A 15,453-nucleotide genomic window follows, 5' to 3' on the forward strand; every position below is an offset into this window, starting at 1 on the left:
AAAAGCATGATTGCTTCTTATTTGTAAAAATATAAATCTAGGAGTGCACACAAGTAACTGGATCTCTATATTCTTCTCAAAGAGCTGTGCTTCCCAACCTTTTGACTTCTGTGCCCCCCCTCCCACTTCATCATTACTGGAGCCCGGGGACCCCCACTGAATCATTATTGAAATCCGGGGACCCCCACTGAGTCACTACTGGAAGCCGGGGGACCCTGCCTAAACATTGTCGATGATTTGAAATGCAAAACAATACACAAAAAATATAGAAACAAGTATTAACCAAACACATACACAAATGATAATACATTTTATTTACTTTGCAAACAAATATAAATAAAAAAATACATTTTAATAGGAAAGTAGGAGCTCTTCTAAATTCAATTGAAGCCACATATCATCCATACTGTATTCTGTTTGATGCACCTGCACGGCTCCCATGAATCAATCTGAGGATATTAAATTCATTTTTATCCTCCAATTTTCCGAATCTTTGACATCTACAATATGTTTTAAAAATTTCAATTGTTCATTTAGCCACTTTATGTAAACTTCATTAATCTGTTTATATTATTTTATTTTCTAAGCAGTTGGGCACCACCTGAGGAGGCTTCGTAGACCCCCAGGGGCCCCCGGACCCCAGGTTGGGAACCATTGTCATACAGTAGTCACCATTTTTAGATTAAGGATTTAAAAAAGAGATCAGGAAGCAGGAAAATTAAGGTGCTTTCATACTGGGATGTCTGTTTGGGAGTTGAAAATTCATGAGAGGTAGAGGTGAAGCTAATCATACCTGTGTTTGTCGGGCATATCAAATTTTAGGTTTGTTACACAAGATGCTTCTTGTGTGGTTGTTCTTGCATTATACCCGGGAATGCTAGCCTGATGTTTTATTTCTTCTAAGATTCTATAGGCCAACAGAGGTCTTCACATTTTTGACAAGGTGTGTAAGTAAATTTCAGTAGAGGGGCTTAAATGTTAGGAATGATGTTTTAAAATAACCTCATGCTTTGTGTGGTCACCATTTACACGAAGTAAGCAGAGGGATGCTATGGTCAAATGTACACTCTTTAGTGAGTAAGCGAGCTGCTGCACATAGAACTGCTTTTAGGGGGTTGTAGTAGTCAAGTGGTTTCCCCGGTATTTTTATAACTAACTAGATGGTGTGCTTTGACTGTAGGCAGCAGAAGTCTGCGAAACAACCTCCCACTGATTTTACACTAATGCTGAAATAAGGCATGTACGGTGTTTTCAAAATGTGCCCAAAGTGGCATAAAGGTCAAATGCACAATGTGGGATGTGGTGTCGCTTTACACTATGTTGGAAATTGGATTCCTGGTTGAGGGGGGTGAATCCCCACACAATCAGCAACCACAATTATTGTCAGGGTGAAACACATGCAAACTCCAAATTAACCTGTCCTTAACCCTCTGGTAGCTTGGCACAAAAGCAGTCAGGCTTAACTTAGAGGGAATGTGTAAATTATTTATGCAACTCTTCAAACAGCAATAAACTGAAAACACAACACAAGAAAAATCTATACCAGTTTAGAAAAATAGAATACAATTTAATTATTAGATGACAAAAAGTAGTACCAGAGTTGTGCAATTTTAATGGCTTCATGAAAATCAAGCATAGTCACAGTCGGTAAAATCAATCTCCAGTGAAGTTCTCTTCTAACATGGCCTGCTTTAAATGTGGGACTTAGAATGAAACCCCAAAAATCTGTTATGTGACTTTCAGTTGCTCCTCCAACCCAAGAAACAACGTCAGATGTCTCTGCACAAGCAGAGTGTCCCCACAAGTGTAGGGCTTCTGATTGGCTTCTATTGGCCGCTGCCTGCTGTTTACCAATCAAGGGTAGTCACAGTGCAGAAGCATATCAAAGACAGTTTCTGATTGGCTATTATTGGTCGCCATGTGCTGTTCACCAACCAGAGGCAGGCACACTGTGGGAGCACATTTCAGACAGAGTTTGAGATTGGCTTTCGTTGGTACCTGCGTGCTGTTCACCATACTGAAATGTTGTCGTTCCCCTGGCTTTACCTTGCCAGCTGCAGCCTGATTTTAGGGATTCCAGTCATGGCTATTCCTTTAGTTAAGACCCAATGGCCTGTTTCAGTGCAATAGAATTATTTATTATTCGTTTAACATGTTCATAGCACTACTGCACGAAAAGGGTATTTGAGTGATTTCACTGAGAACAACCAGAAGCGGTATTCGACAATGGCAGAGCTAGGATTCAGGAGGAAGGGATTTAGATTGGCTACAGCAACAAGATTTTCTTAATTTCAATATTGCTTTTAGATATCACCTGAAGGATAAACGAGGTTTAGGCCTTAGATGAAGATGAAGCATGCCCCAAAAATCAGCTCCTGTGGAAGATTCCTTTTGAACGCGCCAGTTCTGAAGCTTGGTGCTTCTCTATACGGATGCTCTGGGCCAGCAGACTCTGGGGGAAGGTGGTGGGTGGGATGGTATACTCTCTGTTCAATCTGTTGTTGGTTTCCCCTTCAATGACACCAGTATTTCCAGAATCAAACCTGCATAGACTCTGGTCTCTGCTTCAACCTGAGAACATTCCAAGCGCAAGCTTCCAGTGCATAGCTGTCAAGTTCAGGGATTGACTACGTGTGGAATTTGAAATGTCACGGATAATGCACACCAGAAACATGCAATCTCATACGTGCTACATATTGAGTGACACTTCCTCGTAAGCGAACCAAAGCTATTGTGTGCATGCAGCGTGGTAAATATTAGAAATACCCCTTTGTGCAATACCATGGTCTACAAACAACAAACATTTTCAAGAATGTAAAGTGACCTTAGCTATAAAGCGTGGACTTCCTGAAGGGTTTGGTCACACGAGTTACAGGACCATCTGGCAGCTCTGTAATGTCCTTATCATTTTCCTTTCACCCTCACCATCCCCACATAGTTTAATTTAAAATCTGTCAAATTTTTTCTATTCATGTTGCTTATGCGAAATTTAGGTCCTGCAAACATCAATTCATCATCAGCTAAACTATTGTAAGCTGGTACTTATATGCAAATCAAGTGGCCCAAGAATACGTTCGTAGAACACTGTACATTGATAAATTACTCCTGAGGTCTGGGTCCTCCATTTTCCAGTGACATCACCCGTGAGTTTACAATCCAAAGGAATATTTTGCTTGTCCTCGGATGAAATGCAAAGCAGGTCCTGCCTTTGACTGAGGTGTGTCCTCGAGGTTCGAGACAACTCTCCGCAGTAAGGGATGAAACTACTGAACTACATTTTCATAAATGCATAAATGAATATTACGCCATCAGATAAAACATAATACCATCTCCCCAAACCGGACTCAGCTAGCCAGCATTGCCACACATCGCTATGAAACAGTCACACAAAGATCGATCGAGAGGGCCCACTTGTAGCAATAATATGATATGGGGTATGTAGCTGTCCACGGAACAAGCTTTAAAGCATGTCCTGCCTGACTTATACCAAAGGCAAAGCCATTCTTGGCAACACCAGTTTGAATTCTGAAACACTTTTCCCTTCAAACGCAGGGTCTTACAGGACCAATATGCAAGTGCTAGCGGCTGAAAATTCAGATCTGCAAGTTTGAGTTCTGCATCCACCCTTTGGAAACAACAAAATATCCTTACAGTTTAATCATCACAAATTACATTTGATATATAGTGCAGACTTCACAGGCAATACAGCACATTTGACAATGCCATAGTCTTCACGGGTACACCTTACTTGTGCAGCAGGCAGATGTCCCACATGTACATAACTACAGCAAGGCCTTTCTGTTTAATTAAATTCTACAACAATAGTACTGTCGTTCTTTTAAAGATGTGAAATAGTGCAATATATTTTTATAGGCCTCACATCATCCAACTTTCTTGCTACTGTCCAACATAATGACGTGTTAGACCATTCAAAAGCGCATACAATTCATATTTTACCTATTTTATGTTTTTCTTTTCAGGGTCAGTGACTTGAATTCTTTGCATAGGCGTCCTTTACAGAAAACAGGGGATTGCAGGGATGTAGAAAGAGCAACCATGTCCATCAGGATGAAAAAGGCCTGCTGAGGTGGTGGGAGGTGCTTTGCATCTCAGGCACCTTTTATACCTGCTGCCTGGGTATTGTTCTGACGCTGCCAGTGAGGAGATGCCTGCCCTGACCCTTATGGCCTGTTCAGGTCTACAAGTCTGACTTTACCAGGGACCAGGGTGGCACCTGGGTCCACTACAGAAGGTGAGCTGTGAGCAGAGCTGAAGGTGCAGGCGGACAGCAGCTCCTAAGATAGGGCTGGAGGCTGTCAAGCTTGAATCAGGGCCTGACAAATTATTGTGCCAGCCTCTGAGGTCTTTCAATGCCTGACTAGAGAATCCCTAGGCCTCATTTACAAAGATTTGGTGTAGGGCAGCACCACAAGTCTTTTTGGTGCACTGCTCCACACAAAATCGAAAGGACAGGATTGCACCGTATTTACAAGATATGGTTCATTCCTGTCCTTTAAGTCAGCGCCGGCGCACAATTTGATGCCTAGCTCCAGTGCAGGCACCTTGCACCTTCCAGCACAAAAACAATCCATGGAGGCGTTTTCCTTGTTCCTGCACTGTGCTGCACATATGGAAAGGACAAAAAACAAGGAGAGATAAAAACATTTTTCCTTGCTACGCCTGCTCGGGGGAGCTGTAAGGTTTTGACGCTGCCCCAGGTCGACATGATTTTGTAAGTCTGGGGCAGCGTCAAAATCCATGGGTGTTGCATGGGAACACCCACTGCAACGCTCATGGAACGCCTCCTTGACGCAGAGTAGGGCAACACAGTGCTTTGGGCTGCTTTACTACATGTCTACAGGGCCGTGAAAAGTCACCCAGGGTGGCTTTGCATCACCTCATAGATATAATTGAGATGCCCGTGCCACTGGAGTGTCTTAAAAAGGTAACTCTCCAGTGGCTCAGGCCTCTTGTAAATACCCCCCCTTGTATCTGGGATATATGCTGCATGGCTTTCCCATTAGATCAGGCCTCCCTGAGGCCTGAAGTAAGTGTTTTAAAGCTCAGGCTACGTGCAAGCTCGCGCTACGTGCTGCGAGGATCTCATGCAGTGAGCAGACCCGCCCGCGCAGCGCCAAAGTTAGGTGTAATCATGACAATACTGGCCTCTGCTGAGACTTGCGCATGATCTCAGCCCTACAGAAAAAAAAAGAAAAAAAATCACAGCAAAAAAACAATGAACTGACACACGCAGAATCAGCTTCCAAGCTCAGTGAACCACTGGCAAATAATTTGCATGGGCACAGTACTTTAAGATACTGCTAAAACTCTGGTGTGCATCTCAAAATATTTTATTGCGGGAACAGTAATGCATTTGCGTTGATTTAGCCCCTGATGAGTGCCACTGGACTGGGCTCCTAAAGCCACTGTGGTTCTCATGTTTCACTTCAGTTGGAAGTTCAGAAAGTAGTTTTTGATTCAGAGGAGTAATGATAACATTTTCAGTGCTTCCGGCAAACAGCATGCCCGTGTTGCAATGTTAAAAGATATTTTTTGAGTCTTTTGTAATTATTTGGTGCTGGCACACTATGACTCCCGCATTACTTCATCTTACAAACCAGCAGCCCTCGCTGGTCAGAGGTCTCAGGAAGGGAATCAGGCCTTCAGCGCCACTTACTCCAGGTGCACTGGATTGTTTCTATATAAATGCATTTGTTGTTTGTGTTGTTGATTTTTTTACATAATAATGAAACAATCGATAGAGTGAGATCCCCTTAACACCGCAAGAGTATCCTCCAAATAAAACATTTTGTCCCTCATTACATTTTGCACTTGCGAGATTTTAATATTCCCACCACTTCTCTGCTGGATTTTTTATTTGATTGTTTATTCCACCAGGAACCAATATTGGACTCTAAGGGTCAGTTTGCTGTGGGTCTATCTTGTGAGTTTGAGACTGAGTCTGGCTGTTGAATTTCACACTTGCTGGAACCTGTTTTGATGCTTTTCTGTGAGACCAAAATAATCTTTGATGCAGATGCCCAGGGCATAAGCAAGACTCTTGAAAGCGCTAGTCTCAGTCTAAATTCCAAAACTGACCGTATTCATTGAGCAATCATCGCTAAAATTTGGCATATTTGATTATCAATGACGGCATCGAAGGTCTGAGTTGAAGGTAACATCAAGGTTTTTACCCTTATGAATTGGATATGAGATGGAAACTAATGGTAGGGACAATTAAAGAGTGGGAATCAACATTTTTTTTATTTATGTCTACCAAACTGTATTTAAAACTTTGTAGATTTTAAGAGTTATTTACAAAATCATATACTGTAAAATAAACTTACACCTTTCTCCTGCCTTAACCTTCAGGAGACGATCTTTGTTAAAAATAGTTTTATTTCTTTTTGCATACAAAAATATTGCTCTGATTTTCATCACCCTCCTATAGGCAGCCATTGTTGACCTTGCTTTAGATTTGTATGTGGGCTATACATAGAAAGTTCGGTGTGTCACATAGGACCTGATTTAGTACTCGGGGGCGGGTTACTCCATCACAACGGTAACAGATATGCCGTCCGCCAAAATCTAAAATAAATGCTGCCTTTTCTTTACATAGCTCTCAAGTTAAATGCATTGGTTACTCCATACCGGCCAGACGGATTCCAAGTAACACAGAAAGTTGGAGGCAAAATTGTCAACTTCCTCACGCCTGTTTCTTTGGGTTTAAGTCCCACATAAGTAATTTCCAGTCACTTATCAGTCTGTTAAGCATACTTATTTTTATAAATATTTTGATGAACCGGGAACACACTACAAACATCAGTGTAGTCACATTTACTGGATGCAGTTTCAAGTCCTCATCTGCCCAAGCTGTACTCTAGGCATTTCTCAATGACCTTGTTTACATTAATGTAGTGCTACACGTAGCAGTCATAATTTATCAGCTATATATTAACCTTCAGCCCAGAAACATCACCTCTCAATCTTGTGGGCCCTTGAATGTTCAAAGTTGTTTGGATTTTGTTTCCTTTCCCACAACTTTGCCATCTGTTACATGAGAGAGATGCAGCTCTCATTTCTGGCCTGCAGCAGTCTTGTCATCACATGCAAAAAGAGAATTCTCATCATTTGGTGGGGGCTCCAACATGGTTTGTTGGACCGACTTCTTGAATGAGACATTACTGCTGTTGCGGAAGGACTTTTTGAGGGTGCGCCGGAAAGTGTTCCCGGCAAAATAGTAGAGAAGAGGGTTGAAGCAGCTGTTGGAAGCTGCCATACAAAGACTAAGGACCACAATTTTCTGCAGGAGGGTGGTCTCTGCGCAGCCATTCTGGTAGCTGGATGCAAAGTGGAGGTGAACTGTCCTGACCACATGGTAGGGGAAGAAGCAGAAGAGGAAAACGGTGAGGACCACGCTCACCAGGGCCACTGAACGTCCCCGGCGAGGTCCACTCCCTCCCAGTTCTTCCGTGACCCCTCGAAGTTTGTAAATGATGCGGATGTAACACACTGTGATTGCCAGGAATGGTAGGAGGAACCCGAGCACCAACCCAGAATAGTTCATGATGAGCACACGCCCTAGGGATGTTGAGTTCTGGGGCTCAAAACATTTAATGGTTCCGTTCACGTGGTACGATCGAGCAACTAGGAATGGGGATGTCAACAATGACACCAGAATCCAGATAGCGAGAGAAATGATCACACACCTCCTACAGTTGAAGATCCGCCTTATGTGCATAGGGTGGACAACAGCCACGTAGCGGGCAATGCTAACCGCTGTGAGGAATAGAATGCTTGTATACATGTTGACGTAAAAAGCATATATAGTGATTCCACACATAGGGTCTCCAAAGATCCAGCCCTTCTTCCTGTGATAATAGTGAATGCGCAGCGGCAGGGTCAGGGTGAAGAGCAGGTCTGAGATGGCCAGGTTGGTCATGAAGATGCAGCTGGGGACCTTGCGAGGGAGGAGGCACAGAAAGACGTAGAGGGCCACCATGTTGGAAGTGAAGCCAATGATGAAAGTGACTATGTAGCAGGCAGTGTAGATGGGGCTCTTGAAGTCCTCGCTGTCACAGTAAAGGAAGGATGAGTAGTTGTTCATGGTTGACATCAGACCCATCGCTGTGCATCGGACTGAGACCTGGAAGTGCAAGAGGAGCAGAGATCAGACCAACCAACAGGATGTGTGGACACTTTCACCAATTTCTAAGCTTTATTTATATATTCTGGCAGGACGTTGAGAACTGGACTCTTCAAACTGTTGATTATATTTAAAACTGGACCCAGGCACCAGTTTATATAATTATGTTTCCTGACACGAAAACCCCTGTGGAATCATTAATAGGCAATATTACATGGCTACCCATAATATATGCAAATCAATGTCAAGTCTATCCATCTACAATCAGTTATTGAATTGTGAGTCTTCTTCTGTTGAAAAAATAATTAACTTGAGTCATAAATTACTGTATCCCACAGTATCAAAGGTATACATAGGCGACGAGGTTCTAAAGTAGACTAAACAAATATTTTGGCGAGGTAGATGGCAAATAGCATTTCAATAAAGGGCAGTGCAGAAGGCTTGTGCCTAAAGGGGGGGGGGACATAACCTCCTGGGACAATATTGACACTTGGATCTGCTGGCTGTCCATCTTGGGCCTGATAAAATAGTTCATGTGAAATATGACTAGAAACTAGATGAGTTAGTGGGGTCGAAAGGGCTTCCACTGTTTGCTCTTTAATTAAAAGGGCTTTGGACTTGCCTTTCATTTCCCACTAGCGCCTATAGTTTGGTAGCTTCAGTGCTCGATTGTCAAACAGAGATTGGATTTAGGATTTATTACATCTGTTGCATTTACTCTGCTCCCTCTGAGCCAACAAGGTTGTTCTGGCTCCACCATCTAATCATGAAGGTTCCATGGTCTCAGGTGTAACCCTTCACTGTCCTCCCACTCTTCTGCCCTGTTCTCCATCGCTGCCGTGCTCACAGCCATCATCATGCGCCAATCCTTTCCATGGCCAGGACCAGGACCCCAGGGGCAGATAAGCACAGCTGGAACATTGACCAGGACTAAACAAAAGCTCCAAACTGTAAGGACCAGTGGCCTCAAGTCCATGCAATCATTCCAGTCGAGGGGCTCAAGAGGCGGGCCAGGACTAACAAAGTGGCAGGTTCCCTTTCCCATTGTTAACCATGGACTGGCTTCCTGAGGGCTGAAGAGGGAGGTGAAGAGATGCCCTTTATATTGTGAGCCAAGGAGGAGAGGATGGCGCAGCTGAAGAAGAAAAAAAGAAAGGATGTTTTCTATCCAGCTCAAGTGTGCACCCTCTAAAAGGTCTTAACTAGGGGATTAGCAAAGCTAAAGGCTGCTAAAGACCCATAGAGTACACATATATTGGACATCACTTTTGACTCGTATCCGATTGATAGCACCAAAGTATAATCTCAATAGTGACAATATTCTAAGGTCATTTAATATGCTTGTTGGATCAGTGCTTAATTTGTAAAAATCAATTAAAAAAAGAACATAAGTGCCAGGACCCTTGTCAGGAGGCCTCTGTCGCTTGTACCACCCATTGCCCCTGCCAGCGCTGCCAATGACAGTAACAACACAACTACGGACCGCCCCACTACTACAAGGGTGACAATTCAGACTATTCCAGGCCCTCAAAGCTGTGAGTGGCTTGAGTGGCAGATATCAGCCATTTTTAATGCATATTGAAATAATAAACAACTGTTATCATGCTAATTTCTCGTTTAGATAACAGCCCCACCTTGTGGCAGAATGTCATAAGTGCTGGTGCTGACAATTGAATGCAGGTGCCGAGCATGGAAAACCACTGGCTCAAATTAAGCACTGCATTTGATACAACCCTTTTCTACAAGCCCCATCCAAGCCAGCTGCCAGTTAGTTTTATGAAAACTCTGTCACTTTGAGTCACTTATAAGTTCAATTATCTTTTGTATATTGAAAGTTAAATGTGGTCTACAATGGATACATTGATTTTCAACGTTTTTATTTTTTTTACATTGATTTATTTAGTGATATTTCTTTAGGTGTTGTTTTTGAATAGCTCTTATGCAGAAATGAGGCCGCTTCGGAGCACTGTTATAAACAAAGAAAGATCACCTGGAAGGAAACCCCACACATGTCCCACAGTACACTTTATTCAATCCAACACAAAGATTTGTTTTTATATCAAATTAATGAGTTCTAAATATACAAAATGACAGCATAAGAATGCAGAGCTCTGTAAATAAAATTGCATTCCTTCATTTCTGTTTTATTGTATGTCTCTTATAACTAAGGCCCTCATTACGACCCTGGCGGTTGGTGTTATAGCGGCGTTAATACCGCCAACAGGCCTGCGGTAAAATAAATTGGATTTTGACCATGGCGGTAACCGCCAACACAGACCGCCACTTTAACACACCGCCAGGGTGGTAACGGTCGCTGGTCTGGAGACTTCGGGTTCCAGCCCGGCAGCCGTTACACAATCCCACCCTCGAGATTACGACCCGGCCTACCGCCATGGTTTTCGAGCCAAACTTACGGCCTAAAAAACCATGGCGGTAGGCACTATCAGTGCCAGGGAATCCCTTCCCTGGCACTGACAGGGGTGTCCCCCGACCCCCCTCCCCAGAGTCTTCCCCCACCCTCCCCCTCATGCCCCCCACACATGTACACACCCACACGCGCACCCATATAGACACATGCACACACGCATACCCACCACCACCCACGCATGCACACATACATACCCACACACCGCAACACACACAACATACATTGTCGCACACATGCATTCACAACACACAACATACACTCACATTCAGTCATTCATGTACGTATTCAACGCGACTCACACCCACATGCACACATTCCAAAACATACATACACACAACACCTCCCACCCTCCTCTCCTGTCGGAGAAGCCTATTTACTTGTTCGCTGGGGGTCCTCCGGCCTGGAGACGGTCCGCGGCGCTGCTGTCATCAGCAGCGTCCTCAGCAATACACCGCCAGATGGTGTTTTGCTGGTGTGGCGGTGCTGCTGTCAGCAGCGCCGCCTTACCGTCGGCAGTATTCCGCCAGCATTCTGGCGGAATTCTGTCGGCGGTCATAATACGCGTAGACAGCTGGTAGCCACGGCGGCGGTATGTTGGCGGCCGTTGCTGTGGCGGTAGGCAGCAGTTACCGCCAAAGTTATAATGAGGGACTAAGGCCCATATTTATACTTTTTTAGCACCACATTTGCGTCATTTTGTGACGCAAAAACGGCGCAAACTTGCAAAATACAATTGTGTTTTGTAAGTTTGCGCCGTTTTTTCGTCAAAAAGCGGCGCTAAAAAAGTATAAATATGGGCCTAAATGTTTATGAATGCCTGTATTATTTTTAAAATGTTGGTTCATGTATCACCTCAAACATTCACTGTGTGTGAATGTAAACTGCACCTCATCATTGTCTAAGTGAAAAACAGATCCATGCATATTAAAGTTCAGAATATGTTGGAAGATGTGCCACTACTTCCTTTGAGGTCACTAAATTACATGCCTAACCTTCCCTCCCACTTAAATCACGGTTCAGCCCCCCCAAAAAAATACACACACACAAATCTAAAGCACCCTGCCCCCTCCTTTTTGGAGAACTTGTTCCATGCTTTCTGAATTGAAGGTAGAGCAGCCAATACTTCTGCCTTTAATTGTTTCTGCTTGACTCTAGTCTGGCACCATGAAGAGACATGAGAAGCAATGGATAAGTGGGAGGCCCTTGTGCCGCCAGTGAAATACCACTACTGTTATTGTTACAGAATTAGCACGAATGGTTGAGGAATAGTTCGTGGATTTGGGACATGCATCATTCCGCAGTGTTTTACGTTACCTTTCAGGCACCTGGCTCATGGTATCAGGCAGGCCGCACACATCATCAGATATTGATGGTGGTCTCAGATGACCCAGGCACCACCAATAATTTGTTCGATCTGAGTTTTATGCATATGGCTGATCACAATTTTTGCATCACAGCAACCTTCATGAAGTTACTATTGAGGGTGTAACCTAGTTGATGTAGGTAATGCATGTAGATTGCTTGGGTGGAAGTCTTCTTAAAAACATTCAGCGACTTTTTCCATGAAGGAATCAATCAGTTAATCAATCAGTCATTTGTAGAGCGCATCGCTGTCACCCGTGGGGGTATCTGGGTGCTGGGGAGCGATGTCTCTGTTGAAGAGTCAGGTCTTGAGTCTCTTTCTGAAGTCTGCCAGTGAGGGTGCAGTTCAGAGGGGGAGGCCGTTCCAGGCCTTGGCGGCGATGTAGGAAAAAGTGCGGCCGCCGCTGTGGCTGCACTGGATTCTGGGTGTGTGGGTGAGGACCAGAGAGGAAGAGCGCAAGTGTCTGGTGGGTTGGTGGAAGTGTAGACGGTGGTTGATGTAGTCCAGTCCTTGATCATGTAAGGCTTTGTAGGGATACATGAGGAGCTTGAAATGACATCTCTTCTGGATGGGGAGGCAGTGGAGGTTTCTGAGGTGGGGGTGATGTGGGTGTGCCTGTGAAGGTCCAGGATGAGACTGGTGTAGGTGTTCTGTATTGTCTGGAGTCTCTTTTGGAGCTGGGAGGTCATGCTGGCGTAGAGCGTATTGCCGTAGTCTAGGCAGCTGGTGATGAGGGCCTGGGCAACTGTTTTCCTGGTGTTGGCTGGGATCCATCTGAAGATTCTGTGGAGCATGCGGAGGGTATGGAAGCAGGAGGAAGCAACTGCGTTGATCTGCTCCTTCATGGTCAGCTCACTGTTGAGGATGACACAAAGGTTGTGAGCGTGGTCTGTAGCATGGGAGTGGGTCCGAAGTCGGCTGGCCACCAGCTATGATCCCACATGGAGGTGTTTTTCCCGAAGATCAGGATTTCCATCTTGTTGGAGTTGAGCTTCATGCAGGTTGTTTTCATCCAGTCGGCTATAGTGGTCATGGTGTTGGGGAAGTTGTTTCTGGTGGTGGAGGAGTCTTCAGTAAGTGAGAGATTATGCTTCCTATATAATTCATGCAGTGCTTGGTAAATAAAGCAGTGGGGGCTGCCTTTATAGGACACTCTGGGTCCTCTTCTACCAAAAATAGTGTATTGGGTACAATTCCTTGCCCAGGGCATGGACAAAATGAGGAAGGTAGTAGAGCATAGAGGGGATACATGCAGGAGACTTGGCCGAAGTGATCCTGCATCTGCATGACAATTATAGTTTACCTGCTTCCTCAGTACAAGAGGGAGAGGGTGGTTTCTTCCTGCAATATCTGAGGAATTAACCTGGCTGTTTTCCGGTGCATAAGGCAATAAGGAAGGTTCTGTCTAGGGACTAGACAGGTGTGGAAAAACCTAGCTTTCCCAGATTTTTAAACAGAAAATATTCCTATGATAGATTTCCAAGAAATTCCCAGCAGCAGTCAAATTTAATTCTTCAATGGCAAGCATGTGCTCTCAAGGGACTATAAAGTTCAGAAAGTGCAGCAGGACCTGATAAAACTGTTAAATAAACTGAAGATCAGATATAGCATCCAACTTTGATTTAAGGTAAGGTGCTTATGCAATCTATATGGTGCAGTCCTTACTAAGTGACTTCCAGTCATTAGCTGAGGAGTTAAACCAGGGAGTAGATTGTATCTCTTGTTGGTCTATGATGGAACAGAAGTTTTGATTTTTATGTAGACAGTTCCTGGGTTCCGAGATTAGCCCTTTTAGCAAACCTGATTAGGATTTGGGCAGAAAAGAATCTCCTGTCTCAATCAGTGATCTGTCTTCCGGGGTTGGAGAATGGCTGAGTTACATTTCCACTTATCATTGTCCCTATGTGTGTGGCTTGTCTGTTTCTAGTATTCCAGAAGAAGTTCAGGATGCCGTGGGCAGGTCTCTTTGCCTCAACCCACAACTCTCTTCTGACCAATTTCTACTCTCTACTTCCATTTCTAGAAACATAGGTGGCAGATGCGATGAGTATTCAGTGGCTCAAAAAGCTTCCATGTACTTTCTTTCAGTTCCTCTGCTGAACAAAGATATTCAGAAGATAAAGGATAATAAAGGCTTTTTGTTCCTACTTCTTGTCGGAGACCGTCATTCCCACTTCTTCATCAGTTGGCCATTCAACCTCCTTAGATCTTTCTCATTCGCCCATCTTCTCCGAGGTCCCCTCAATTTTCAGATGACTATGTCCGGGGGGTCTGGATATTGAAAGGGTGAAGTTAGAATCTTTGGATTGTTCCGTTTAAGTTTCTCTTTCTACTCAGAATTCTAGAAGGCAGAGTAGTCTTAAAATGTGGGTTAGACAATGGAAACATTTTGATTCCTTGTGTATTTCTGGAGGTTTCAGACTATTTCTTGTTATGGGAGTAAGATATAAGTTAGATTTCTTTGGGTCCTTTATTAGCCAGTGGCTGGCTGTCAGAGCTACTAGAGGTTCTAGCCTTGCCCCTTTTGATATTGTGGCCTCCTTTTTCTGAAGATATGGGCCCGTATTTATACTCCGTTTGCGCCGAATTAGCGTCGTTTTTTTCGACGCAAATTCGGCGCAAAACAAACGCCATATTTATACTTTGGCGTTAGACGCGTCTAGCGCCAAAGTATGGGCAAATAGCGTCATTTTTTTGCGTGAACGCCTTCCTTGCGTTAATGAGATGCAAGGAAGGCGTTCCCGTCTAAAAAAATGACGGCGACGCAAATGCGTCGTATTTATACTCCAGGGCAAAAGTCACGCCCGGGAGGTGGCGGGTCAAAAAACCCCGCATTTGCGCCACTATTTAACGCCTGGGTCAGGGTAGGCGTTAAGGGGCCTGTGGGCTCAAAATGAGCCCACAGGTGCCCTACCCTGCCCCCAGGGACCCCCCCTGCCACCCCTGCCCACCCCAGGAGGACACCCAAGGATGGAGGGACCCACCCCAGGGACATTCAGGTAAGTTCAGGTAAGTATAATTTTTTTAATTTTTTAATTTTTTTTGGGTGGCATAGGGGGGCCTTATTTGTGCCCCCCTACATGCCACTATGCCCAATGACCATGCCCAGGGGACATAAGTCCCCTGGGCATGGCCATTGGGCAAGGGGGCATGACTCCTGTCTTTACTAAGACAGGAGTCATTTAAATGGCGTCTGGGCGTCGAAAATAATGGCGCAAATCGGGTTGAGGCGATTTTTTTGCCTCAACCTGACTTGCCCCATTTTAAGACGCCCTAACGCCATTTTCCCCCTACGCCGGCGCTGCCTGGTCTACGTGGTTTTTTTCCACGCACACCAGGCAGCGCCGGTCTGCTAGCGCCGGCTAACGCCATTCCATAAATACGGCGCCCGCATGGCGCTTCAGAATGGCGTTAGACGGCGCTAAATTTTTTGACGCTAAACTGCGTTAGCGCAGTTTAGCGTCAAAAAGTATAAATATGGGCCATTATCTTCAAGGTGCCCTATAGTTCATTCCA

At 44.5% G+C, this 15,453-nt stretch overlaps 1 protein-coding gene across 1 annotated transcript in view; it reads right to left on the reverse strand.

Moving 5' to 3' along the window:
* Positions 1 to 5,390: 5,390 nt before the first annotated feature.
* The window catches only part of LOC138267819 (cysteinyl leukotriene receptor 2-like), a 61,642-nt gene continuing 51,579 nt past the window's right edge, over positions 5,391 to 15,453 (reverse strand). Inside the window, exon 2 of the mRNA XM_069217035.1 lies at positions 5,391 to 8,146. Within this exon, the coding sequence (XP_069073136.1) occupies positions 7,076 to 8,125 (1,050 nt within the window). The 5' untranslated portion in view covers positions 8,126 to 8,146 and the 3' untranslated portion in view covers positions 5,391 to 7,075. The remainder of the gene's footprint in view (positions 8,147 to 15,453) is intronic.

Source organism: Pleurodeles waltl, chromosome 12 (genome assembly GCF_031143425.1).
Source record: "Pleurodeles waltl isolate 20211129_DDA chromosome 12, aPleWal1.hap1.20221129, whole genome shotgun sequence".
Classification (NCBI taxonomy): domain Eukaryota; kingdom Metazoa; phylum Chordata; class Amphibia; order Caudata; family Salamandridae; genus Pleurodeles; species Pleurodeles waltl.